Consider the following 26,994-nt stretch of genomic DNA (forward strand, 5'->3'; position numbering starts at 1 on the left):
GAAATAAAAGAAGAAAGCGCTCTTTAAAACGGAATTAGGTTTTAGGGAATTGAAATTTGAGAATGTTGTTGATCAGTTAAATAGCATTGAGGGGAAAAAGAAGATTTTTAGTTTTTTTTTTAAATACTGGGATAATTATGAGAATTTGAGGTATAGATATTAGGATCCAGTAGATGGCAGTAGTGCAACAATAATGGATGCAAGCTGCCGTTGAAATCTGAGGAAGAAGAAGAACCAGAACATGTCATGTAAAAGTATTCTCTTCTCTGTCATGTGCTGTGACCTCAGTCACAGCACATGTTGTGAGTGGAAAGAGGCGATATTGCCCCCAGGAACCTGTTGGTTTACTGTCTCATTCGAGAGATTGTGGACTGCAGATACAAAAGCTGAACTCTTTGCGAGGTGTGTGTCCCGTTACATCTGACGTAAAGATAACACAGCGTTTCAGAAAAAGATCATACCAACAACCGTATGATGTATAATGTGATGTTCTGGTTCTGCTCTGCTGCTTCAAGACCTGGAAGACTTACTGAGATAAATCTAACTATGAATTCTGCTGTCGACCAAAACATCTTGAAGGAGACCGTCCAGCCATCTCAAGCTGAAACCAACTTGGGTTCTTGAGCAGGACGATGATCCAAAACACACCAGCAATTCCACTGCTGAATGGCTGAACTAAAAAAAAAAAAAGTATTCTCTTCTCTGGCCGCAGCTCCAGCCAGATTTATGTGAATGTCGGTGTGTTTTTCCAACCCTGCTGAAAAGTTGGATGCCAGACGTCTGGCGAGGAACCGCTGGGAAAACCCTCAGGGATAAGCCTGGTATCAGAAGATAGCGGCTGTCTTGTTAGAAGAAACTAAACAGACACTGGGCGTGTGACATGTTGGCTTCCTGTTCTTATTCTTGGAAGAATAAAGTGATGTTTGAGTTAAAAAAAAAAAAAAAACTCCAATCTCTGCTTGGTAACTAAGAATTGGAGTTAAACTGGGGAATGTCCTTTTTCTTTACATTTTTATTTGTTTTCTGTTATTACTCACCGACAACGCAAGGAAATAAACACCATCCGCCCAAACAAAAATGTCTCTGCTGCCCTCTAGTGACGAACAAGCAGCATTAAGTTGTACCTGTTGGAAATATGTGTTGCTGTCATTCTTACATGTGTATAGATTATTGATCTTATATTACTATAGGTAATTGTGATTTTCATTTAGAAGTGTTGGCTTCTCACTGTCTGTGTTAAAACCTTTGACTGCTGTGTTGAAGATTTTCTCACACTGATGAGAGAGAAATCGCTCCCAAGGGAAAAGACAGGACGATCTTGTGTGTGTAGAACCTGTAGACCAGGGGTCACCAACTCCAGTCCTAGAGGGCTACCATCCTGTAACTTTTAGATGCGTCTCTGCTCAAACACACCTGGATCAAATAAACTGCTTGTTTCCAGCCTATTGCAGAGAGGAATGAATGCTGGTGAGGGAATTCAGACATTTTGGAGCAGAGGTGAATCTAAAAGTTGCAGGATGGTAGCCCTTGAGGACTGGAGTTGGTGACCCCTGCTGTAGACAAAGCTTGCCTTCCGTCTCTTCTCTTTATCTCTCCCTTCTCTGAAAATAAAAGACAAACTCTGACTGGAAGTTATCAGAACGTGCGGTGGGCAGCTCGCTGGAGCGGTCCGCTGTGTCTTCTCCTTTCATGGAAGCTTGGTAAAAACTCACATAAGCTGTCTGTGGTTCTTTCTTTTCTGTGTAGGTTCAGAAAACACCCATCAGTACCCAGCACCTCATTTTTCGTTGTCGCTTTTAATTCCACAAGGTAAAACAAAGAGCTTTCTATGCATAACATAAACTTTATTGAATATATTAAAACAAATACAAATGGAAAAAAAAATAGAATAAAGTCACATTTTTTCCCCCTCAAACGAGAAAATAATTTAAGTCACCCTTTAATCAATTCAAAACATAAAGAACAATGTGCGTTTCATTTTTTCTGAACCGAGCGTTTCTTCCACGTTCAAATCCATCGAGACTTCATGGGTTTGCATTACGTCTGTTCAAGCGTAATTCAAACCCGGACACACGCAGCTTTGTTCTGTCTGCTGAATGGAAGGAGCATTTTTCCCTGCTGCGTTAGTTACTCTGACAGAGGCACTCGCTGACCCTTTCTGCAAAATGTCCTCAGAGGAAGACAGCAGAACATATGAAGGAGTCATTGTTTCATCAGCTAAGATGCAAATGTGGTTGAAGATCTTCAAACTGCTACTTTTGGTTAACATTTATACTGATACTGATACAGAAAGCTGAAGCTCACTCAGGACTTTTAGCCGATTTATTACTGAACAGAAGCCGCATGGAGGCCACACATCAGTAACATGCAGATGATGCAACTGGTGCGTACAGCTAAGCACGTTTATTGTACATTTCTGAAATATTTACACACTTAAAACCTTCCCGCTCTTTCGGCGACGTGTGCACATCAGATCACATTCGTCCCCCACCGTCTCTTCGCTCAACAGGGAGAATTTTAAACGGCAGAGCTGCTTAGAACGAGCGCGAGAAAATAGTGCCATGACAGAAAGCAGAGCTTGAAATTTGTTCGCCGTCAGTGTTCAACTTATCAAGAGTTTCTAATATTGACAAGAACCGAGAGATCCGGCCGTGTGTGAGAATTCCCCGGACCTTTGCCGAGATAAGTTGAGGCTAAACAGGCAAGAAGGACAGAAACAGGAATGTGACGTCAAAGTCTGAAACTGGCAGTTTATATGATCAGCATCGCTAAATGGTTACAAATGTGCAACATGAACCGTCTTCTCTGTTAAAAGAAATTATGTTTTTCTCTTAAATAGCAGTTTATGATCCTTCTGTAGTCGGGGGAGAGCTTCTTAGTACGAGCGGATGGCAGGAGGGACGTGGGCGCAGTCCTGTTCGTTCAGAGAGCTGTCGATGACGGGGCGGTACCTCAGCGTCACCTGGGATTGGTCGGAATGAGAGGCGCGTTAGACATCGCTAATGACGGCAAGACGACGACAAACCAGAGCGCACGTGGTACCTTTCCAGTTTTGGGGTCTACGTATGACATGGTGTGCTTCCTCCAGTGCTGCTCGAAGGGCTTCTTCTGCTGACCCTCCAGGGGCTTGGAGTAGTCGTACTCATCGATACGATCCTGAAACACAAAGGAGCCGATCAAGTTGCCATGGCGACAGACTAGGGTGAGAACCACACGTGCAATAAATGAAATTTTCACACGGTTCTGCTGTCCAACAGTGTGTTTGTTAGCATGTCTGGAAATGCTGGATTCCTGGCTTTAAATATGAAATTAAACATTTTCTGAAACTAGTTGTTTCAAATATGTATGTTAGCTAAGATGGATCCTTGTTCTGACCAAAGAGAAGGGGTGTCCAAGATGCGGCGAGGGGGCCATTTCAGGCATCTTTTACAGATATTTTCTTAAAAAAAACAACAAAAAAACATTTTAGCTACAAAAATGTGGTTGATTTTGATCAAATTTAACATTTTTTATTTTGTTATGGAGCAGATAAGATGAAATGAGGCACAAAAAGTTAATCTGAAAAATGTTATGAAAAACAAGCAGCCCAAATGCTTTCAACTGAACAACTTTGGCCCTTATGGAAAAATTTTTGGACACCACTGGTCCAGATGTGTGTATTAGGATGAAGGGTGTGAAGTTCAAAGTTCTACCAGTTAAAACGGGTTTGATGTGAACTTAGTGTTATTTTTAACTCCACTTTCACTTTGCATCAGGAGTTGGAAGCTCAGTCCCTGGGCGCCCCCAAGTGGCCAGAAAATGAAGCTACATTTTTCTCACAAATCAGGCTGCTTTGTTTTTTTATCATGCTCAACTGATCATAGTAAGACGAAAGCATGGAGTCACGATTACTTTAAATGAGTGAAGAAACAGAAATATAAAGATCAATGATGTAAAAAAAATAAAATAAATCAAAGGACTAACCTTGAAGTCCTCTCTGGCGTGGGCACCCCTGCTCTCCTTTCTTTGCTCAGCACCATTGATGGTTTGGACGGCGTTCAGCATCAGGTTCTGCAGCTCCAGTGACTCCACCAAGTCTGTGTTCCACACGATGCCTAGCACACAAAACAAAACAAAAAAAATCCACCTTAATCAGTTCCCCACGCAGCCACAGCCGGACCCAGAGTACAAAGACGACAGCAGAAGCCTACCTCTGTCAAAGGTTTTGATTTTCTCCATGCTCTGGTAGACGTCGGCCATCTTATCGCATCCCTCCTTCAGAACGGAGCCGGTACGGAAGACGGCGGCGTGGTTCTGCATGGTCTGGACGCGGGGAAATAAAACGATTTCAGCTTTTGGAAGAACACGTCCTAGCAAATCCACGGTGGACTGCTGAGTCTGTGTTCAAAGTGTTCACCTTCTGCATGTTCAGCCTGATCTCGGACGTTCTCAGATTTCCGTTAGCAAACCTCAGCTTGTCCAGGTTGGCCACAGACTCCTCTCCTGCGCTGGGCTTCAGGGGGGAAAGCTTCTCTCCTAGAGCGACGTAAACGAGTGTTGGCAGTGATTTCACATGGAACACTGGTAATGTAACACATTGACCCATCAATCATGTTGTCTGCCGTAGAAGCAGAGAAATCTTACCGGGTTTGTGCTCCTCTGCGATGGTCAGTGCGCAGGCTCTCCCGAACACCACCAGGTCCAGCAGCGAGTTAGCGCCCAGCCTGTTAGCGCCATGCACGCTGGCACAGGCCGCCTCACCGCAGGCGTACAGCCCAGGAATCACTTTGTCCTTGCCGTTGATGTGATCGATCACCTGACGGTGGGAAAAAAAATTAAAAATAATTCACCGTTAACGGTCTGAGGAGACATCTGAGAGCGGTGAGCGGGATCGGGGAGGAGTGGGTGGGGGGGACGTACCTGTCCCTTGTAGTTAGTGGGAATTCCTCCCATGTTGTAGTGAACCGTGGGCAGGACAGGGATGGGCTCCTTAGTCACGTCGACTCCAGCGAAGATCATGGCTGTCTCGGAGATCCCGGGCAGCCTGGTGGCCAGCTGCTGCGGAGGCAGGTGGTGGAGCTGCAGGTACACGTGGTCCTTGTCCGGACCCACACCTCTACAGAGAGTAGGGCGGCCATTTTATCAACCACTTCATGCCTACAGCCACAAAGCAGAAGGAAAAAAAAAAAAAACTGTGTGCTGTGTCCCTCCCTACCTGCCCTCTCTGATCTCTATGGTCATGGAGCGGGACACCACGTCTCTGGAGGCCAGGTCTTTGGCGTTGGGGGCGTAACGCTCCATGAAGCGCTCGCCCTCGCTGTTGATCAGGATTCCTCCCTCGCCACGGCAACCCTCCGTGATCAGGCAGCCAGCCCCGTAGATCCCTGCAAACATTCACGTGTTAGACTGCTGAGAAAGCATTGTCCATATAACAACTTCAGTAGGGTTGAAATGATTAATGGAATTAATTGTGAGTAATCAATTATTGACTAATTTAGTAATCGATTAATTGGAATATGCAGACTCTAAAATTGCCCATAAGCTGGAAGAATAATCAGAGATCTAATTAAGCAAAAGCTGTACAAAGAATATATATGTTTTGCATGAGATTAAAAAAAAACATTCGTCTATAGGTATATTCTACCCAGAAGTCAAGTATCATTTTTAGCTTCACCTGGTTCAAATTCTGCAAAATCAATCTCCTATTAGGCACATTTTGCTGTAAATGTATTAATCCAAAATAATCAACACACTAGACAGTTCGTTTTTAGCTGCAAGATGCAGCTTTTACTGCAAATGATCAAGCTTTCATTAAAGGAATACTATGGTATAGCATTGTAAAAAAAACCCTCATTATTTGCATCTTTTAAAATATTTCAAATATTGTGTAAAAAAAAAAAAAGGCTTATGTGGTCAAATGAAAAGGGTGAAAAATGTACCATTTTTTGTTTTTATCCGATTAGTCGTCAAAGTAATCAATAGAATAATCAACAATGAAAATAATTGCAGCCCTGCATTCCAGACTCTACTTTCAGGAATTAAACACCTTTTAAAGTAATTTTTAAAATGTGAGACACTAAAGGTTTGGCCTGGACAGGTTCTCCAACTGCAACTCTTACTTTGCTAGTAGACTGACACGTCATTGTAAAGTCTCTAAAGATGCACTCGTTTAGGTTCCATGTAAGGAAAAAATAAATAAAATCAAACAATAAACTTGAATAGTTATGTCATCCTTCGAGTCGAGTTGACACATTCTGCTGCATCGTTCCTACACAAAGCTTTTTATACCCTTCAGTTTTGAGCTAAAATGGCAGCTGTAGCGGAGGCCTCGATTATCTTCGCTCATCACTGTAAATCCAAATGCAACTATTTTTAACCAACGCAATTTAACTGGGCTTATTTAGCCAACAGGTGAAAAACGGCATCAAGATTAGACTACAGGAGGAAAGACAAACACACACAGCCTTCGATACGACGCAGCACCATTATGAAACGTCACCGTTGAGCCTGGTGTCAAATGTCTGGCAGAAACAAAAATAAGGATGACCTTCAGCCACACACATCTGTCACATTATACGTCTGAACACAGAAACGGTTCGGTCCGTGTCCGAAAGCTGGACACAGATGATCAGAGAGGCAAAAATCGAGCAAAATGTAAAACTACAACACACACACACATTGTGAAAGTTGTTTCAGTGAAAACATGCAGGGTTAAGACTTTAGTTCTGTTCTGCAAAACCTGGACCAAGTCACTGTTTACTTTTCACAGTTTTTCTTAATCTTGTCTAAAATATCAAGTTAAGGTAGTTGTGGCATTATGTCTGTCCACCTGTACGTCTCTGGCTCCACCTTCTGCTGCAACCTTTGAGCTGAAGGTCTGCAACAATCAGTCAATAACAACATCCAGCATGTAGGGGGAAAAAACATCAGCACAAGGTTTCACCAATGTTTCTGCATTACTGAAGAATCAAGCAATACAGCTTTCCCTTTCAATTAATCAACAAGATTGTAACCCTTAAGTGCTTTGTTCTTTACTCTCTTTATGCCACCGAGTGAGATAACAGGGGGAAAATTTAACACATGTAAACATTAACGCTTTCTTACAAGATTATGCCAAATTTCTGTGGCTCTTCAAAGCAGTTTGTCCCTCACTGACTCTGGTTGTGACTTTTCTCACCGGTGGGATGGAACTGCACAAACTCCAAATCCTGGCACGGCAGGCCGGCTCTGGTCACCATGGCGTTTCCGTCTCCTGTGCTGGTGTGGGCAGACGTGCAGCTGAAATACGTCCTTCCGTAACCACTGAGAGACACACATTTAAAGTCTTATTATAACCAAGACTCCTGAGCCGACAACAATCTGACAACACTGAGCTGCAGCAGAGTTCCTGGCGTACCCGGTGGCGATGACGGTGTTCTGGGCTCTGAAGCGGTGGATGGAGCCGTCCTCCATGCAGAGAGCAATAACTCCTTTACACTCTCCGTTTTCCATCAGCAGGTCCAGGGCAAAGTACTCCACGAAGTAGCTGGTGTCGTAGCGGAGCGACTGAGGGAGAGGGAGGGAGAACGACGAGTGAAACGCAGTTTGACCGAAACGAGCTGCTTGGTCTGAGCTGGAGGGAGAAGCTGAAGTCCTCACCCTTCCGTAAAGCGTATGCAGCAGGGAGTGTCCCGTCCGGTCCGCCACACAGCAGCAGCGGTGGGCCTGGCCCCCCTTCCCGTACTTGAGACTCTGTCCCCCGAAGGCTCTCTGGTAGATCTTGCCCTCTTCGGTGCGGCTGAACGGCATGCCGAAGTTTTCCAGCTGAGAAAGATGAGTGGCACGAATTTCTTATCGATCACTGTGACTCATACAAGCTAATACTGTAGCACCATCTTGAATAATCATGGTTTCTTTTAGAAGAGTCAAATATGTGCAAGATTAAAAAAAAAAAAGCAAAAGCTCGTCAGAGACGCAGCTGACCTCCACTACGGCTGCAGGAGCCTGCTCTGTCATGTAGTGGATGGCGTCCTGGTCTCCCAGCCAATCAGATCCCTTCACCGTGTCGTAGAAATGCCAGCGCCAGTCATCCTCCTCCATGTTACCCAGAGCCGCGTTGATCCCACCCTGGAAACAAGAGGAATACTTTACCAAACAGCACTGCTCCAAAAAGAACGAAAGACGCAAGTGGAGTCGAGACGAAACTGCAAAAAAGGCCGACGGTCCTGCTAGCATACACCATCGTGTCGGGGTACCTGTGCAGCGACGGTGTGAGACCTGGTGGGGAAGAGCTTAGTGACGCAGGCCGTGTTGAAGCCGGCCTCCGATAAGCCAAAAGCGGCCCGAAGTCCAGCTCCTCCGGCTCCCACCACCACGGCATCAAACTCGTGATCCACAACAGGATATTGAGTGGAGATCTGGAGACGGTCGGATAAAGAAGGTATATTTTTAAAACGTCTAATAAAGAGGCGATTTTCAAAGTGGGGAGGAGGCGTCCTGATTTTCAACACACAAAAAGAAGAACTCACATCATCTGCTACTTTGGCACTCTTCTTCTTGCCATAGATGGAGAAGTGAAAGTTCCTGGAGCCCTGAACTGCAGCAGCGGGGACCTGAGAGAGAAGAAGAACAGCTAGAAACTCGCATAGATTACATGAAATCCACTGAAGGTCGCGCTCCTGTCAAAACGACTCTAGAAGCAAACGAAACGGTGACCGTCTAGTCGTTGACAACGGAGGAAGGAATCCAGTTTGTTAGTAAATTTTGACACAAAGCAATGTTATGCACTGGTTTAACAAAGCAGGACTGCAGCTCAATTAAATATTTTCCTTCATCAACTTCAGTTCAGGAAAAGACAGTTGATACTAAGAATTACGTAATCAATATTAATCAAGCTATTACAAGCTGCCAAAAATATGTTCATTATCGCCATGGTTACATCAGAAAAGCACTAGCAATTTTTCCAAACTGCGACTGGCAAATCCATAAAGGACTTGACACACTATATTTCCATTTTCTGTCTCTACATTCACTAAACGACAACATGTAATTTATAATGCACTGCTTTGAGTTTAGTTTAAAAAGATAAATGTAAAAAAATATATACATTTTTAAAGGATAAACAGGGATGACCTCTTATTCCTACTTTTGTTTCAAAACTACCGTCTCCACCATCTAAAGAACCAGTAGCGCATATTTTCCTTCAGATCTCTATAAATCATTTTTTTTAAAAGCGAACAGATATTGTTTCAGACAAAGATGTTGCACTTCAATGTTTAGCGATAAGTAGACCGTAATGAAAGTGTGCCCGAGTGTGCTCCCCATCATCTCTGAAACCGTCATCATAATTCATCACAAACAAACTGACATGGTCATTACACTGTAAATAAGCAATTGCAACAGTATTTCCACTTAAACAGCAGCAGCAACAACAAAAAAAAACAAGCAAAACTATTTTCCTACTAATATTTTCACAAAATAGTAAATCAGTTCCCCTCTTTGAAATGTGGGCAAACAAAAACATAACAATGTATAACGTAATGTATGTACAAGTTTGGACCTTTTCATAGCCCATCATTGAGGATCTTATTGGGTCCAATAGGAAATGCCAACTACTATCATCTTAAACCAAAAGATGCCTGTTCTAAACACGATGTACAACAAAAATAAATCAGAAACAACACAACTAAAGGTAATGTCCATAATGAAGCATGACCCACAACAATGAAGTTTCTTTAAAACAAGAGTTGTAGTATAACTCGCATCGAGCCATGGAAAATAGAAAACTGCATTTTATTAGGTCTTCACAATGGGAGAGGAGCAAAAAAAAAAAAAAAACGGGGTAAATATGGATTTATAATGCATAACACTGCAAGATTACACAGTAGAATTATTTAAAGATGCTTCAATTTTTTTTTATTTTGCGCCAACATTTGTTCTGCTTGATGATAAACCGCTTATTTTGGTGTGTGCATACATTTACTTATGACAAATTAGCAACATGCATGTCCACGTAAGGAGCTGATTACGTTTTTAAATAAATAATAATAAAAAAAACAATGACCCTTGAGTTTCACAAATATTGCTCTAAATTGATCATTTGCAACACATAAATATGGAATAGTTAGATAATAACAATACTTTTCCTCGGGCTGGCAATAATTAGATTCTTTGAGGTGTCACATTGAGACACCCTATGCTACTTAACAGGTTACGCAAGCAACAATTCGGCGATTATGAAAGCAATACTTATTTGCTGCCCATCTAAATATGATGACTCAAATGTACACATATAATTAAGGTATATCTAGATAAAAACGTGCCCAATTATATTTGAATGTCCAGTTGTTGCTACTAACCGCTTTCATGTTAGCGAGCACCCTCTTGGAGAGGAGACGGGACGCCGCACGAACAGTCGCCATGTTGTCGGTTGAAAAACTGTTGCTCTGATGTCGGGGGAAGAGATATGCTGTCGGACTAGACGGAACCACTGTACGGAGAGGGGGGTTATGTACTCTATGCCTAATATATTTTACTTATAAAAAATATTGCATTGTTTTCAAGAATAAGAAACATTCGACGGTATAAGAAAATTTGAAAAAAAATAAAAGAGTTGTTGTTTTGTGATATTTAAATAACGTTTTATTCAAGTCGGTTTAAATCAACCACCCTATCCAGCTGTGTGCACTAGCAAATGATTATTGTATAAGCGGAGTATGCAGGAACAAATGCATAAGTGACCTAGGCATTTCATTCAAGGTGAGAGACAGCTGCATACACAATGCAGAGAAATAATGGTTTAATATAATTATGGTGCAGCTATATTTTCCGTTGTTAGTTTGGTGTTAAATACTGTAGCCGCAAAGGCAAAGCTAAAGGTTAGCCAGCATGCTAGCTGATGCTAGCTTTGTTTTTGGTCAGCTCAACTGCCAAACCCCCTCAGGTGTCATCACCACAGTTTGTGAAAACATGTCTACAATGTATAAAGACCTGTTTGTGGTGGTTACGGGCATTTCGTTAATGCTAAAATAAATATTTACATTTAATGACGAACACTGAACTTAAGTTTAGGCTTTTAAAGGAAAACTAGTGATATGAGCTTTCAGTAATCTAAGCTGTCAGTTGTTTTGTCATTAAAGTCTGAAAATTGCTTTATTTATAGCTGCAGACAAATGTGTAAATCACATTGTTAGCTACAGAAGGAATTAATATAAGTTAAAAATTTATTTTCGATGGATTATTTTATTTGTTTGTCCTTCCAGCAGCCTCCATGAACAACTTGAATAACCCTCCCAGATGGAACATCCATCCAAACCAGGGAAGCGGGGATGCAGGGGCCCGCGGGGATGCAGGGGCCGGTGGTGGCAACAAGTGGAACTACGCCCTGCTGGTCCCCATGCTGGGACTGGCTGCATTTCGTAAGTTTCACAATTATATTCCTCTGGAAGTGTTTGGATTGGGTGTAGCTCATATAATAATCTTAGCAGATGTGCAGCTCCACCCAGTGTTTGATAATTGCTGCTGGCTAATCTGAAGGAGTGATGGAGGTCTGATATGTGAGGCTTAATGCCTGAAGTCTGGAAACTGCTGCTTTTACACAGCTACATAGTTGCCCAGGGAGATTAAAGGATTTCTCAAACATGCATGAAGTCAGTTTAACATAAAACTACCCCTTTAAATAAGCAGTAACTGTTTTTATGAGGGTTTATAACAATGTGCTTAATTTCAATTTCAGCACTTTTCGTAAAGTGCTCCTCTGTGGCCGTATTACTAAAAACTGTTCTCTTTAAAGGCTGGATATGGACGAGGGACTCTCAGAATGAGATCCAGAAGATTAAAGTCCAGTACGACAAAGACGTTTCCGTGATAAAAAGCGAGATGGAGGCTCGCTATCGGGACACGCTGACAGAGAGCCGCAGGGCAGTGGCTACGCTCGAGCTGGAGCTGGAGAAGGAGCAACAGAGGGTGAAAGGATACCAGCAGGCCCTGGTCTCTCACAGCCAGCATCTAATCCAGGAACGGAAACGGCTGGAACAGGTACCCCGCCTTCAGCTCAACCCGCTTTTACGTCATTCTTGTTCATTTCCTGTTGTCTTTAAAGAAAAACTTTTTTTTTTTTTTTTTTGACGTAAGGAGCGAGAGGCGCTGAACGACGAGAAGCAAAAGCTTGTCAAATCTGGCGCCACCGGTGCTGCGCTGCGTGACGCCTTGGAACGGGAGGCCGAGTGGCACCAGCGCGCCGCCACCATTCTGAGGGAGCTGGAGGGTCTGCTCGTCGAGCGTCAGAACGCCTACTGCTCTCTCATCCAGCCCCGGGATCAGCGGCTGGAGATGGAGAAGAACATACTGCTTAAGGTGGTCAAAAACCCCGTCACCGCGGAGCTGGGCCTAGAGTCTGACTTGAAGGACATTTTCAAGAGAGACAGGCACTGTGCGGATCTGATGAACATGGACAAGAGGAAGAACGGAAGCCTCATGTGGGTTTACTTGAAGTACTGGCAGCTACAGATCACTCTGCAGAAGCACAAAAGAGCAGAAAAAGCCATATTAGACGGGAGAGTCCAAGGTCACGGGAAGTGACCTCCATAAGCTGCTTTTGTTCCCGTTTTTGGCTTCGAAGGACATTAAGTTAACATGGAGCAGGGATCATCTGATAGGAATGTTATGCAAATACCTAAGAGGTAATCTTATTCAGATGTTTTTCTCCTTATCATTCATGATCTCTGAGTTAAGGGAACATCATAAAAGTAGGTATAATTTCTGAGGCCTCAATTAAGACTTGGTAGCTTTAATTTAACCACGGGGTAAGTTAAAATGCACTTAGGTACATCAGGTGGTTTCCGATGGCACTTTAAATCGAAAAAATTGAGACGTTCACTTTATCTTTTTTACCCTTTTATCTCATAGAGAAGTCCGGGTTAACGCATACATCTGATAAAGTAGTTTCATTCTTTGATTTAACTTATAGGAGTGAAGTAAAACACAGAATGTTATGTTGATAAAACACATCATTTTCTGCATATTTTAAGGCAGGGTGGAGGTTTTCAGTACCTTGTCGATGAACTTTTGTGGGAGGCAACAGTGGGACTTAATTTCAACGTATCATCATCTCCTCAGTTTTTAATCGTTTACAGTGTTTTCCTTCGAAATTGAATTAGTCTGAAATCTTTGATTTGTGAGATATCTTGGTGATAGCACTTTATTGAAGCTGCATGTGTAAGTAAAGTAAAACTTCAATAAAAACACGAGAATTCTCAGATGGCTCTGCACTGTAATGCTCATATAAAATGAATTCACGTGTGTAGCCTTTTTTGGGGGGGAAACCAGGCTTTTTGGGGTTTTTTTTGTTTGTTTTTTCTTGACTTTATTTAAAAGTGCTGGATTTCATGTCATGAGTACACATGTATTGACAACAACTATGTGCAGTCATCTAAATATATTTTTTTCCAAGAACTGAATGTTTGTGTTGTTTGCTTTTTTCCCTCACACTGATTACTGGTGTCCACAAGGGGGTGCTCTCAATTTAATTGTTTGCAAAGCCTTCAATCCGGTGGGGTACAAACTTTTTGCAACATGGGTTAGAACCCCAAAGTAGAAAGTACTCAGGGGGACAAATAGTTTTTCCAACTTAAAAAATCAGTTCTGTTCTAATCTTTATTGTCAGCAATAAATTAAACAAATAATTTTTTAATGAAACAAAGAGGCGCTTTTTTTTTTTTTTGTCTTAATAAAAGGCAGATGGTTTCTTTGGTTTTGGGGTAAATATTTGAGTCTATTTCCTACAAATGAGAACTTTCTCCAACAAAAAAACTCTTAAGTTAACAAAGTTTAATAGAAGAGTTTGTCTTTTTTTTATTCTTTTGAGCAAAAAGTTGCTGGATGTTTATAGCCCCACTTACTATGAAATTAAAAGTAAAATACTCTATGTCAGTTTCCGTTAAAGAATAATGAGATTCGTCATTGAAACTCTTATTCTAAAAAAATGACAAAAGTGGCCACTGGAGGGTCAAATTTGTACAATTCTTGAACTGCTGTCAGGGGTCACAAAAAATGTTCAGAGGGCCACACTTTGGACACCCCTGCTTTAATCCAAGACAGAATATGTTTGGAAGCTCATATTGCACCACTATACTGAACACTAAATTCCAGTTATAATGAATCCAGGTCATCATGTGAGACACATTACACTGCTGCAAACAGATTGTGTTCAGATTTAGAGTTTTATTTCAACAATATTAATCCACTATTGAACAGATATAAATACGAACCCATGAGATGAGACCTACTGACGTCTTTGTCATTACTGTCATAATTCCAGTTTTGTGTAAATAACATTAGCATGTTGCACTGTTTAGATTCCTTATAATCTCATTTCCCTCCTTCACTCCCTCCTCTGCTTCCGGTCAGACACTTCTCTTGGAGAGGACATCAGCCTGGAGGCTCTGAAGTTCTCTCTGACCGGCTTGCAGAGGTCCCCAGTGGTGGCAGGGGCTTCCTCTCGGTCTGCTGTGAGATTTGCCTTTCCTTCAATGACGGGTTGTTCTGTGCCGGAGGCTCGCTGCGGCGCTTTGCTCCTGCTGGAGAACGGCAGCTGGTACTCTCTCAAGACTCCCCCCTCTATGCCCAGCTTCAGGGTCTGGCTGGGGCTCCTCTGGACCATTAGGTGGACCACCTGCTGCTGCTTGTAACTCTCTCTGCGAACGCTGTCGGTCTCTGACAGCGTAATCCTGAAACAGTACACACACACACACACACACACGCAGAGTTACACTTTATGCTGTAGTTTAGGATGTAACAAACGATAAAAACAGGGAGAAGTTAAGGTTTTCTGAACATCACACGGCTAAAACCTTTTTAGGATGATGAATTCCACATGGGAAAAATGATAAGGTTTCAGACAAATATAGGATCAACACTGTTGAAGGATGTTATTTTAGCTGTTTAATTTGTAAATATGTAATTTATTGAGTTATATTTGGTTCATGAATGGAAATACAGTTTCTTTTTTCCAACATTCTGACACAACAGAACGCTGATCATTTTAGCCAGAAGAAGGCCTTTTGTTAGGTTGTTGTTGGTTTTTTTTGTTTGTTTTTTTAGTTTCTTACCAAAAACTATCTATTTGATGAGAACGGATTTATAGTTTATGTTTATGCATTTGGCACATGACAAATGAGAATATAGTGATTCAGTTATTATTAAAACTAAAGTTAAGCTACTTAGACCAGTAATCCAATTCTGTCAGAGGTGATAAAGGTATCTGTACGGCATCCAATTTTAATTTTTATGATCTAAAGACATTTTTTTTCTTTCAATCTGCAAAAAAAGTAAATATTTACAATTGAGCCCAAAATAATCCATACCCCTGTCTGTTTTAGATTGAAAATTTCAATTCAAACCAAAAATCTTGATTTGCTATAACATATAACAGTATGAAGGTATTTTTTATTTTTTTTAATTTGAATTAGGTTTTCTATAATTTTATTAAAAACAACACGTCAACAATTATTTACATCCATATTCCAATTCAAATTGATGGGAAACAATATGTCGTTGGACCGACATTAAATCTGTCCAATCCTTTCTGACCAGCTTTTGACGTTCTTCCATTGGTATTTTAACCCTTCCGCTGGAAGGCCTCCTTACCATCACCCTAATTATTCCCTCTACCCACAGATTCTCCAATACTCACAACTCTGGCTGTTCCTCTACAAAACATTATTTTTATATTAATTCTAGGCAGAAAAAACTCATTGATATAGTTAAGTTTAAATCTTCCATTGGCATAAATGAACATTCTTCTCTGCGTTTTTGTGAATTGGACCACAAGGCCGTGTCTCTGCAGCATGTTGAACTGCTCACCTGTACTCAGGTCTTGTCTCCAGCACCACGTTTAGCCAGCAGGCGCTGTAGCTCTCCTTCTTGCACAGGTCGTCCTCCTGAAGATCCGAGTAGGACTTCACTAGGCAGACCCCTCCTCTGCTCACACAGTGCATAGTGGACGTATGAATGCCGACGTTTGTGATTCCCGATCTCTGCCGAAGCCGACGAAAACCTAAGGGAGGAGATCGGACATTGAGTCGTCTGAGATGAGTTTCTCTGTGTTGCAATGTCTTAAATGTCCCGTCTTGTTACTATATTTACTCCTCTGTGTCACATTGTTGTGTATTTGGTGAATGCCCCCCCTCAGGCTTTCTGCAGGTTGGTTTCCATCTGAAAAGGAGCTTTATGAAAGCCTCCATGATGTCAGCCAACTGGATTATCGGAGTCAGTTTGAGACTGACTTTACAGACTTTGGAGCAGTAAACATGTTGAGTTAATGTGGTTTTACATATCAACTTTGTGTTTGCGTGTAAATAGGTAGAATTGGTATACCAGTGGAGAGGAAGTTCTAGGTTTACAAACCTATAAATTTATGTGTGCAGACAGAAATATTAAATGGATTAGAGTGTGATCCCATTTGACCTAAGATCAAATGTCTGCTGGCATAGTTGAGGAGAGAAAGAAGCTCTGACTGCTTCTTTAATCGGGCTCATTAACTCAGAGCTGCTTTCCATGCAGCGAGGCGGAGCAAAGCCGTTTTAAACTTCCATGTTAAACTTTTTCTCATTTTGTCTCATTACAACCAAAAGAATTCAGCTTATCTTACTGGACTTTTTACTTCTTATTGGGATATGATTACAAAGTGGAAAATAAAAGGCACATTTTCAAAGTGATTTTACAAATAAAAAACTCTTGGCGTGCATTTGCACTCAACCCACTTAGGAGATCGAGAAACACAGCAGAGATGTCAAGGATTGAGTTGTGAAGTTTAAAGTAGGGTTATAAAGCAATATGTGCAGGTGGAAGGATATTCCAAAAGGACAACCTTTGATTATGCTCTGCACAAATCTGGTGTTTTTGGTATAGTTTTGACAAAGAAACAATTGTTGAAGAAAGTTAAAGGAATCTCTATCACCAATTGCTTTGCAAGTTTGGTCAAATATTTCCAAACAACACAACTTTAATTTTTTCAGTCAGTAAAAATAAATAATAAAGAAACGTAAACATAAATAATAAAGAAACTGAAACTGACAAAAATATTCCACAACAAACCTTCTTTCAAATAGTTAAAGTTCAATTAGGAATCGTAAAAGCCATGTAAAATGAATAATAAAGTATGACTTCGCTCAGAGCACAAAGTATAGAACTAGACTGAATAGATCTGCCCTTATGGATCAGGCACATTGTCACCTTTATCCAAGCTAGAATTTTGTTGAATATCGGAATCGATACAGATATTAATATCAGATCGGTGGAGGTAGGTTATCTGATCAGATTGGACCAAAATTCAACTTCTTGTCTGTACTACAAAAGGCTTTTTACACTGTCACCTCTGTGAAACATGGTGGTGGCAGAATCATGTTGATAGGAATTGAAATGAAGCTAAAGAGAGTTAAAGGATAATCCCGTAAAACTGCCAGAGGCTGTTGAAGACTTGAAATCGATTTTTACCTCATCTGGTGTTTTAAATGACATTCTTCCAGCAGGAGGACCCCTGGCAACCCGAGTCTGATCAGAATGAAACTGAATCAGAAAGAGCGTGACGCTATGATGCGGCAGGAGGAAGCATGCTGGACTCCAACCAACAACACCCGGCTCTGTGACACCAGAGTCAGCACCGCATGACTCCAGTTCGGGCACTGGTCCGAACACGTGTTGCTGTGGTGACAAGGATTCGCATTCCCCCAAACAGATTAACCTTTGGTCACGTCAAAGTGGCTTTGAATGTCCCGAGAGGGAAGACGTATCACTTCATGCGGTTTCTATAGCTGAGAAGAAAACATGCTTGTGTCTCTAACAATGTTGTCCGCCCTGAACTCTCTCATCCAAACAGAAATCATTTGAATGTTTGAAGTGGAAATAATTGGACGATTAACAAGAATAGCAATTATTTTTGTAATCAATTAATCTATTGATTATTATGACGATTAATAGGAGGGAAGGGATTGGCACATTTTGCAGATTTTCACTAAACCAGTTAAGCTTTAACACAACACTTGAAAATATATTTAAAAATGCAAATCATAGAATTACTTTTTTGAATAAGAAAACATGCCAAACATCCAATGGCACATTATTCCTCTAATGAAAGCCTGACCATTTGTAGTAAAGGCTGAATCAGTTTATAATTTTTAATCAAAGGACATAAAAAACAGATCCAAACAATGTTTTGTTTTGTTTTTTGACTGAATGACTTTACTTTGTTCATTCACACATTGTGTTCCTCTGACATTTTCATCTGTAAGAACTGGTTAAATCAGTGAAAAGCAGAAACTCAGGAGAAATTGGTACATTTCTTAAAACAAATGTATTCATGAAAAACAAAAACAACATACACACTGACACATGTCGGTCATCTCTGTAAAGCTCATATCACCGAGCCTCAGCATCAGTTTCTGAACCAGGCGGGTCTTTTCCTGGGCCGCTCCACTATCCTCTTCCCTCCGTCCTGCTCACTCGGCGTCTCCCCCTCATACAGGACGACCGTCTCCACGGGCGGGGCCGTCAGGGGGCCGCCTTCCATTTCCTTGATCTGCTGACGGATCAGACCGGTCTCTTTGCAAATCTTGGCGTAGCAGAAGCCGCAGAGGATGTGTTTCTGTTTCAAATGACCGCACTCTGGACACGGCTCGATGTTTGTCTGGTTACAGAATAAGCGATGAGCCACATAGAACACAGCATGGTCAACTTTTTTGTACATCTCTTTAAAAGTAATGTTAGCTGAAAATGAATAGGTTCAGCCATATCATTACTTTATCATAACCACTGAATTTAATGCTCTTTTCAAAGTAGTAGTGGGAAATTTGGTTTTAAATGGCTGGTATCGTCATCCAAGCTGGTGTGACAAAGTGAGCTACTTAATTTCTACAGCTGCCAACAAAGCTAACACGCTCACGCATCTTTTTCCTTTTTCATAAGCTAAATTACTGCTGAAATATGCACAGTTTTACTTTCTGTATCATACTGTATCATGGTGTTGTCAGAGGCTACGGACTCACTAACAATTTTATCTAAATAATCAATAATTATGGGATCAAAGGACAACTTTGCTCAACAATCCAAGAGAAATTTCGTGCTGAACAGTAAGGTGGAGGACAATGCCACAAAGCAGAAGTGATAACTATAGTATCAAAGTATCAAAACCTTGAGATGGTTGATCCAGGGCCAGGAAACAAAGATCTCATCCCCAATATGAACATATTGAAGGTTTTATTTATTAAATTTGATGTGCTTCTTTAAATTGTTTAACACCAAAACACTGACTGTACATCTAAAGTGTTAGAAACCACAAACCTTAAGCTTACAGGGGTGTCTATGGTGGAATAGGAGCTCTAATAATACAAGCTAAGAAACGGTGGCAGCTAGATGTACCTTAACTTTGATGAGCTTTCTTTCAGCTCTCCTTCTGGTCCTGTTGACCTCTATGGTGCGTCTCTTCTTGGGAGCCGCCATCCACAGGATGCTGTCCAGGAGGCCGGGGGTCTGCTCTGGGTCCTGCTCCTCATCCTGTTGGGGGTCCTGCTCGATCTGGGGCAGAAGGCTGGGACCATTCACTGCCAGAGCTGGGGCTATACACGGACAGGGAAACATGTTTACACGGAGTCAGGCATTAAACAGCTTACAACATGGACAAGCACCAACACGACGACAAAAGCTGACATTAAGCATTGCTATTACAAAAGGAAGTGGAATAACAACTCAATTAAGTTTGTGATTAAAAAAGCTGCAGCCTTAATTTATCCGGCCTAATCTCACCCAGCTGCGAGTCCAGTCCGGATATTTGGAGAAGTCTGCTTTCAATGCGCAGCAGAGAACACCTGAGGCTGTGCACCAAGGCGGATAAGTTCATCATTTTTATTTCAGCACGTTTCTTCTCCTTCAGACATTACAAACACCCCACGGTCACCGGGATTTCTTCTTCTTCTTTGTTGATTCGATGCGCGATTGCCATCCAGTGGGGGTTTGTCCAAACTGCATTTATTCCACCCATAGTGTTTTTTTGCACGAGTTTTTGCATCAAAACGGCTCCTCTTACGTCAAATCAATATCCAGATGTTTTTAAAACGTCTTACTCGGTTAGAAGTATGGAGGACCAAAACTGACATAATAGCAGTAATGAAGGGCAGACTTTGTTTTCACGTGTAATTTGTGAAGATTCCCCCAGAGAGCGCTATACACCCGCAAGTGTATTTGGAGTTTCCTGTTCACTTTTGGACAGAAGAAGAAGAGGATCAAAATGGCGGAGCGTGGCTATAGTTTCTCTCTCACCACATTTAGGTAAACTTTATGAAAAAAGCAATAGAATCTTTCTCAGAAATTTAAAGTTGCGACGTGAAAATGTTTTCTTGAATGTTAGTATGATTTAGAGTTTCAGTGTGGTCCGTTTAAATACTGAGAGGCGTTCTTACTAGCGGCTGGAGTTGATGCACTGTCATTGTCGTCCAATGAATCGGCTATTAGCTTAACGGCTAACTCTAAAATATTAACTTTTAAGATACTTTAGAGTCAAATTCCATCGGTTGATAAAATAATAATAATTATAGAACTAATTGGTGATTGTAAAGAGTTGAATATAGCTGTTTTTGGAAGGTTGCTTTGCTAACATTAACAGCAATTAGTTTATGATTTTACTTTCAGTTTCGTCTTTGTCAAGTAGTTTATTTTTTAATTCTTTAATGCATCGACATGTAATAGTTTTGTTTGCACGTGGATGAGCTTAACTCCCTTCCAGCCTTCAGCATAATAACTAAGCGTGATATTTGTGCTCCTGCAGCCCCTCGGGTAAACTGGTCCAGATTGAATATGCACTGGCAGCTGTAGCAGCAGGAGCTCCTTCAGTTGGCATCAAAGGTAGGAATCATGGAAATCTGCTGCTCTGATGTGATTTCATTCAGTCGAAGGGGGACATTATTGCTTCCCTCCTTCATAAAGAATTGTCATTTAGCTAAATCTGTGACTGTTTGAGTCGTAGTTTCATGTGGATACTCTGCTGCTTTGGATTTGATCAAACTGGTTATCTTATTACAGCTACTAATGGAGTGGTCCTGGCTACGGAGAAGAAGCAGAAATCCATTCTGTATGATGAACAGAGCGTCCACAAAGTGGAACCCATTACCAAACACATAGGCATGGTGTACAGTGGCATGGGACCTGACTACAGGTGGGGAGACTTTGGGAGATATCAGGATGTGATATCTTAACAACTTGAAGCCTAACATGGATTTTAAAATAAAACTACAGTTAAAATGAATTTCCCGTCCATGCATTACCATGCTTTTTATAACTGCACAAAATCAAAAATATTTATAAAATGTATTTTAATTTGCTTTGTAAGGTTAAGGAATTTTCTTTATCCATAGATGATGACATCATTGTTTTGGTAACAAAACAGCTCAGTCTTAACGTACACAGACAGATTAATATGTTTCTCATCATGACAGGGTTTTAGTGCGACGAGCCCGGAAGCTGGCACAGCAGTACTATCTAGTGTACCAGGAGCCAATTCCTACAGGCCAGCTTGTCCAGAGGGTGGCCTCTGTAATGCAGGAGTACACACAGTCTGGGTACGTTTTTGTAAACACTCGTTATGCATACTAGCTGTATAGTCACTTTATTTAGCAGTACAAGTTTGAAATGTCCTAATTGGGATTTTTTTTAATCCTAATTATTGTCACCTAAAATACAAACAGCTTTATTGGTTGTTTTTAAAAGCGCATCTGACTCGACACACACTGCTATGGTCTTCAATAAACTTGCATCTTGTTTCTGCTTTTTTTTTCTTTCTTTTTTTTTTCTCTTCTCATTTTGTGGAGCGGTTTGTTGGAACAGCTGGGCTAACATTAGCATGTTTACTCTGTTTATAATTGATGATTCTGCTCATGGAATATTTCAGTGTGGCTCCAGCTAAGTTACAGAAGAAGTAAAGATTTTTGCTTTGAGCATTTTAAAGTTTAATGATTAGCTTCTGGACAGCTATCTGAACACGGCATTTGGAACAGATCGTATTGCATACTATTTCACTGTGAATGTTGCTATAAAGCATGAGGTACAGACTTTTAAATTTGCCTAAAGTATAGTTCACAGTTTGACCTGATATGCGCCGAAGTGTTCACTTTCTTCACTTGTGTCCTGTTTTGAAGAGGATGCAGAATGAATTCTTCACATTCTTCTGAAAATGTTACTTTGTTTGTTCAGTTGTGGTACTTCATGGACAGGAGACTATTTTTAAATTTTATGTTTATTTTTTTTTCTCTCTTCTAGCGGAGTGCGTCCATTTGGTGTGTCACTGCTGATAGCTGGTTGGGATGAGGATCACCCCTACTTGTTCCAGTCCGATCCTTCTGTACGTTGATTTGTTTTCACTTTGTCTGATATGTTGGTTTAGGCTTTTGCCAGCAACTTATCAGTTTAGAAAAATGAAAGTTGGAGAATTGCTCATGCTTATATTTTAAGGCTGTATCTGTCAGAAACATGAAAGGCCCCCAAATATCAGTATTCTGGTTTTGCCTTACAGGGAGCATATTTTGCATGGAAGGCCACAGCCATGGGAAAGAACTACGTCAATGGAAAAACATTCCTTGAAAAAAGGTACAGGTTGAGAATTAAATATATTTCTTATAATATGAAAGTTATATACAATACATTGTCGATGAATTTATATTATGAATTTATGTGTGGAGAGTGACCATACATAAATTCACAAATCTTATGTGCGTTTTTAGCTCTTTATTGTTTTTCTTTTCCATTCAGACCTAAAGATCAGCATATTTTTAAGGATTTGTTAAATCATCATTCATTTTCATGTTATTTTCTACTAAGAAAATGACATAAAAATGAGAATAATCTTGGAATCATTATTCCAAGATTCCAAGTCTGAATCTTGGAATAATGTTTTTAAGTAGATGAATCATAATAATGACTGACTTTATGAGTAAACATAATGTAAACACTTTGTGTTTTTTCTCTCTAGGTATAATAATGACCTGGAGTTAGAAGATGCCATCCACACAGCCATCCTTACATTGAAGGTAGATCAGATCTTATCAGCATTGCTGAAAGCATTAAGACATTTTTGTTATTGTGTTTGCTTTCAAACCCATTATTAACATTTGTCTGTCTTTGTGCTTTAGGAGAGTTTTGAGGGTCAGATGACAGAGGAGAACATTGAGGTGGGAATCTGCAACGAGGCCGGGTTCAAAAGACTCACCCCGGCTGAGGTGAAAGACTACCTGGCAGCCATCGCGTGAACACACCCTCTCTGAAGGGCCACCTGGCTACATTTCAAAACAGATTTAGCAGCACAGTGGCCAATTGACACAAGGAGCAGAAGAGTATGTCCACAACAACATAATGAAGACATACACATCCCTATTGACCATTACTACTCAATGTCTACACAAATGTTTATACTTAAGGAGAGAAGAAAATAAAATTAGCTTTACTTTAACATGTACTCTTGATGTCATATGTGACAATTGGCTTGTGTGCACGCTGAAAAGGTTTTGAGCTCTGAGAGAAATCTCAGGTCTTCCATTGAATCTTCAATTCTTACTCCCCAAAGAACTGCGCTGAGTTTTAATACGCACCTCTTCTGCATAATACATTTAGCTAAAAAAAATTATTTGTGTAATAATCAGACTTATTAGAGGTCATGACAAATGTTTTTTTTTTTTTGTTTTGTTTTTTTTTACATTGAACAAAATATATTTTTCATTCTTTTAATATAATTGAGTTGAACAAAAACAATAAGCAGATTTTGGAGGATTCAATGGCTAGGCTTGAGATTTTACAGTCAAGATCTGGTTGCTGTACTACCGTTTTACATTATGTGCTTTTTTTTCAGGCTTGATACAGTTCTTAAATTTGTATTTTCTCCACTGTTATGTGTCACTTATTCAAATAAAGAATGGTGAACTGTTGACTCATTGCTTCTACTTATTAAACTTTTATTTTGAAAATATTTTAAAATGAGTTTAACAGCAGAGTTTTTTTAGATGAGTGCGCTCAAACCGGATCACCTTGTCAAAGTATTTATGTATCCCTCCGCTTCTATTTTGTTTCTATGTTTTCATTTGAGGTGAGTTGTACGTTAGTGACTGTAAAGCGTATTCAATCGTACAACAGTTTTGTTGTGTTCGAAATTTAAATGAAATTTTCGGTTTGACTTGATGTGAAAAATGACTCGGAGCTCTGTTTGTGTCAGCGGAGGAGTAAAACTCCTGTCCACATAACGCCCTGATGACGTTTATGGCGCCAGAAATCAAGGGTTCAGAGAGGAAAGAGTGTGTGTCAGCTGGAGAAGACGGCGCGTTATTTGTATTATGTTGACGATATTGTAAACGTAACAATCGTGGACAGATTTCTCCATCATTTGTGGTCGTAATAAAGTCAAGATGGTGGTCCTACGCAGCAGCGGTGGTGTCGGAGCTGAACCGGTGGCCACTATTCCAAAGAGGAGGACGACGGAGCTGGAAATGAGCCCCGACTTTCTGTCGCTGATTCCCGCGTCGCAGAGAAAGTCCGCCCGGGTGACTCGGTCCTCTCGGTCCCTGAATGACAGCTTCAGCAGCCCCGAAACCAACTCAATGAATGTAAGAACATGCGAGAATAGCACTTGTTTGGAGGACAAGTTGTCGTTAATGGTAACTTAGGTTTGCTACTTTAGCTAACGCGCCAAGCTAACTAGCTCAGCCCCTGCAGCTTTTCGCCCAGCTATAGCGCATCGCTGCGCTGTCCTTCAGATTTAATAGAAACTTTTCTTTGCGCTGTTGTTGATACGAGGGTAATGATGATTAATGAGTCATGCAGTCAACATACACAGCAGCCTAGCGTTTTTAACCTGTTTGTTGACGGTACTGTAAATATCAAATACAAAAATGCTGAACCACTTCCTTCATCCCTCACTTTTTCAACCTGGATCTCAGACCTGAGAAACTGATTATAATCAAGACTTGTGCTTTCCATAAAGTTTGAATTTGACTAAGCTCAGGTATGGGGAAAAGATGGGTATATTTCTCTACTTTATACTTTATCTCATAGCCTAAATATTGTATTCATCTGGTTCTTTGCCCATTGTCCAATATTTAACCCACCTCTAATATTTGTCACTAATCTATTTTTGAGCTTTCATCAATTCGCCCAGTCTTACTGTTTGTTTTTTGCAAGCATTTGTATTTTTGCAATATTCTGACACTGTTTTTTCAAAACCACCATCCACTTCTTTAACTTCATCCTCTACTAAACTTGATTAAATGCAATGGATCACTTCTTTCCTTGTAATATTCCTTTTACTTTCTGTCATTTTTATTTCCTTTGTTCCTTCCTTCTGATCTCTTTTAATTGCCTACTTTCCTTATATATTAATATTTTTATTCTATCATCATTCCTCCCTTTTCCTTTTTATTCTATGTCTCTTCCTTCCTTAAAGTTATTGCCTTTTTAATGTTTTATTCTTCAAATATTCTAGTTGTAGAAATATTTGCTGTAAGTTAATAAATTTTTTGTGCTTCAGATCAGAACATAAACGCAAACAGAGAAAGTTTTGACTGGAAATGTCTCAATGTTTTACATGGAAAAAATGTGCAGGAACTGATTTTCCAGGCTGTGGAAAATAAGGGAATTGTAGGGAATCTAGATATCTTGAATGTCCTTTATGAGATTAAATCATCTGAGTTTTTGGTTTAAATGTAAACGTAAGCTCTCTGTAACTGTCTCAGGGTCACAGGGACATGAAGCAGGACAATGGAAGTGGTCTCGGTCATTCCCTTAGGAGTCGAGGACAAAGAGTGAAACTGGAAGTCTCTTTTGCTGACATGGAGCCCAAGACCACCTCTCCTGTGGATGAGGACAAAGCAGACGGCTGCTGCACCAGGTGAAACGTTTGTTTATTCTACGTTTGAATTCTACAAACACAGTGATCTGTCTTTGTGTTTTTTTTTTTTTTTGTTTTTTTTTTTTTTTTGTTTCTGATGACCAGGAAGTCCTCCAGGCTGCAGAGGGAAGGAAAGCCCTCTGGTGAGGAGCAGCACCGCATCGCTGACCGTGTGAAAGCGTTCTGTTTACTGGATGGCTAACGCTCGATGTAATCCTTCCTGCCAGATGTTCCAGATGAGGCAGAGGGGTCATCCACTCCCAAAAGGAGTCGCTTTAACCTGCAGAGTCGGGGAGTGGACGAGGAAGAGGAGGAGGAGGAGGAGGATCACTCGGTTCGAAGGAGCTCCAGAATCACGAGATATAAACTGAACTCCCGCAAACAGTCGGCGCTCTACGATCGCCTCATTACCAAGTGAGTCGAGCAACATCCAAACCAGTTCTGTCGATTCAGCCAGGACCTGTAATTGTACTGAATGCTAACTTTACAGTGCCATTCAGAAAGCAGACATGACATGTATTTGTTGGCATCATATGTGATGCACATACATAATCATCTAGTTTTTAAATAGATAAATAGATGTTTTATAATGTTTTTAAAGATGTATAACGGTTTGTTTATCATTTGTTTTTGAACCCTCCCCTTTTACTCGGACGCTGCTAAATAAAGTTCAGTGCAACTGACGATGACAACTGTCGAGTTGTGGACTCCAAAAACCTGGATTGTTGTGGAGAAATGGCGTTAAAAGAGGCAAAGGTTTTCTGTCTCTTTTCCAGTTTGCCAAAAGTAATTTGGAGGATACAAACTAGATCTAGGTCTGTCGTCACTACAAACTTTACTGGACAAAGAAATTATTGCAAAAAGTGTTATTGTCGTTTTTGAGACCATTTTCAAGGGTAGTAAAAACAAAGCATGGCTACTCATTTTTATCGTAAATTATTGGTTTGCGTTTTATCGTGTTTCCTTTCTTGTAATGTTGTAAATTTACTCAAATACAATTAATCTTCATCTGAAAGATATAAACGGCGCACTAATACAAGTAAGCCCTCTCAAAGATTAATAAACTTTAATTTCTAAAGAACAAATAACACTGGAACTGGGAGACGTTTCAAATATCCAAAATA

At 40.6% G+C, this 26,994-nt stretch overlaps 6 protein-coding genes across 10 annotated transcripts in view; 3 read left to right on the top strand and 3 right to left on the bottom strand.

The window, feature by feature from the left end:
* Positions 1-2,130: 2,130 nt before the first annotated feature.
* Positions 2,131-10,423, bottom strand: sdha (succinate dehydrogenase complex, subunit A, flavoprotein (Fp)). The gene is made up of 15 exons (XM_015059645.1): positions 10,317-10,423; positions 8,487-8,570; positions 8,214-8,375; positions 7,942-8,085; positions 7,618-7,782; positions 7,376-7,524; positions 7,157-7,281; positions 5,195-5,363; positions 4,900-5,095; positions 4,624-4,795; positions 4,397-4,515; positions 4,191-4,302; positions 3,964-4,094; positions 3,043-3,156; positions 2,131-2,962 (listed from the first exon to the last, which is right to left on the bottom strand). Exons 1-15 carry the CDS (start codon positions 10,377-10,379, stop codon positions 2,876-2,878), a joined length of 1,992 nt encoding a protein of 663 aa, XP_014915131.1. The 5' UTR covers positions 10,380-10,423; the 3' UTR covers positions 2,131-2,875.
* A 187-nt stretch (positions 10,424-10,610) lies between these two features.
* Positions 10,611-13,443, top strand: LOC106964249 (coiled-coil domain-containing protein 127). Of its 3 annotated transcripts, none has more exons than XM_015059646.1 (4): positions 10,611-10,716; positions 11,220-11,375; positions 11,750-11,994; positions 12,091-13,443. In XM_015059646.1, exons 2-4 carry the CDS (start codon positions 11,228-11,230, stop codon positions 12,535-12,537), a joined length of 840 nt encoding a protein of 279 aa, XP_014915132.1. In that variant the 5' UTR covers positions 10,611-10,716; positions 11,220-11,227; the 3' UTR covers positions 12,538-13,443. The 3 variants fall into 3 exon arrangements, with proteins under 3 accessions (XP_014915132.1, XP_014915134.1, XP_014915135.1); XM_015059648.1 differs by having other exon boundaries at positions 10,614-10,716; positions 11,223-11,375; XM_015059649.1 differs by lacking the exon at positions 10,611-10,716 and adding an exon at positions 10,756-10,835.
* Positions 13,444-14,158: 715 nt separating this feature from the next.
* On the bottom strand, positions 14,159-17,638 carry LOC106964251 (telethonin). 2 transcript variants are annotated; one of them, XM_015059651.1, is made up of 3 exons: positions 17,452-17,638; positions 15,820-16,012; positions 14,159-14,684 (listed from the first exon to the last, which is right to left on the bottom strand). In XM_015059651.1, the coding sequence occupies exons 2-3, from the start codon at positions 15,951-15,953 to the stop codon at positions 14,339-14,341; spliced, it is 480 nt and encodes a 159-aa protein (XP_014915137.1). In that variant the 5' UTR covers positions 15,954-16,012; positions 17,452-17,638; the 3' UTR covers positions 14,159-14,338. The 2 variants fall into 2 exon arrangements, with proteins under 2 accessions (XP_014915137.1, XP_014915138.1); XM_015059652.1 differs by lacking the exon at positions 17,452-17,638 and having other exon boundaries at positions 15,820-16,065.
* A 750-nt stretch (positions 17,639-18,388) lies between these two features.
* mrpl32 (mitochondrial ribosomal protein L32) lies at positions 18,389-19,590 on the bottom strand. The gene is made up of 2 exons (XM_015059643.1): positions 19,372-19,590; positions 18,389-18,640 (listed from the first exon to the last, which is right to left on the bottom strand). The coding sequence occupies exons 1-2, from the start codon at positions 19,588-19,590 to the stop codon at positions 18,389-18,391; spliced, it is 471 nt and encodes a 156-aa protein (XP_014915129.1).
* Positions 19,591-19,799: 209 nt separating this feature from the next.
* psma2a (proteasome 20S subunit alpha 2a) lies at positions 19,800-23,617 on the top strand. Its single transcript, XM_015059653.1, has 9 exons — positions 19,800-19,960; positions 20,155-20,277; positions 20,774-20,850; positions 21,028-21,160; positions 21,441-21,563; positions 22,261-22,342; positions 22,514-22,587; positions 22,970-23,027; positions 23,130-23,617. The coding sequence occupies exons 1-9, from the start codon at positions 19,800-19,802 to the stop codon at positions 23,244-23,246; spliced, it is 948 nt and encodes a 315-aa protein (XP_014915139.1). The 3' UTR covers positions 23,247-23,617.
* A 604-nt stretch (positions 23,618-24,221) lies between these two features.
* The window catches only part of atad2 (ATPase family AAA domain containing 2), a 25,853-nt gene continuing 23,080 nt past the window's right edge, over positions 24,222-26,994 (top strand). For both annotated transcript variants that reach the window (XM_015059655.1, XM_015059657.1), the window contains exons 1-4: positions 24,222-24,590; positions 25,716-25,870; positions 25,976-26,013; positions 26,098-26,284. In XM_015059655.1, the coding sequence (XP_014915141.1) occupies positions 24,393-24,590; positions 25,716-25,870; positions 25,976-26,013; positions 26,098-26,284 (578 nt within the window). In that variant the 5' untranslated portion in view covers positions 24,222-24,392. The remainder of the gene's footprint in view (positions 24,591-25,715; positions 25,871-25,975; positions 26,014-26,097; positions 26,285-26,994) is intronic.

The sequence above is a fragment of the Poecilia latipinna genome, unplaced genomic scaffold, assembly GCF_001443285.1.
Source record: "Poecilia latipinna isolate Pla-1442-1.1 unplaced genomic scaffold, P_latipinna-1.0 Scaffold1645, whole genome shotgun sequence".
NCBI classification, from domain to species: domain Eukaryota; kingdom Metazoa; phylum Chordata; class Actinopteri; order Cyprinodontiformes; family Poeciliidae; genus Poecilia; species Poecilia latipinna.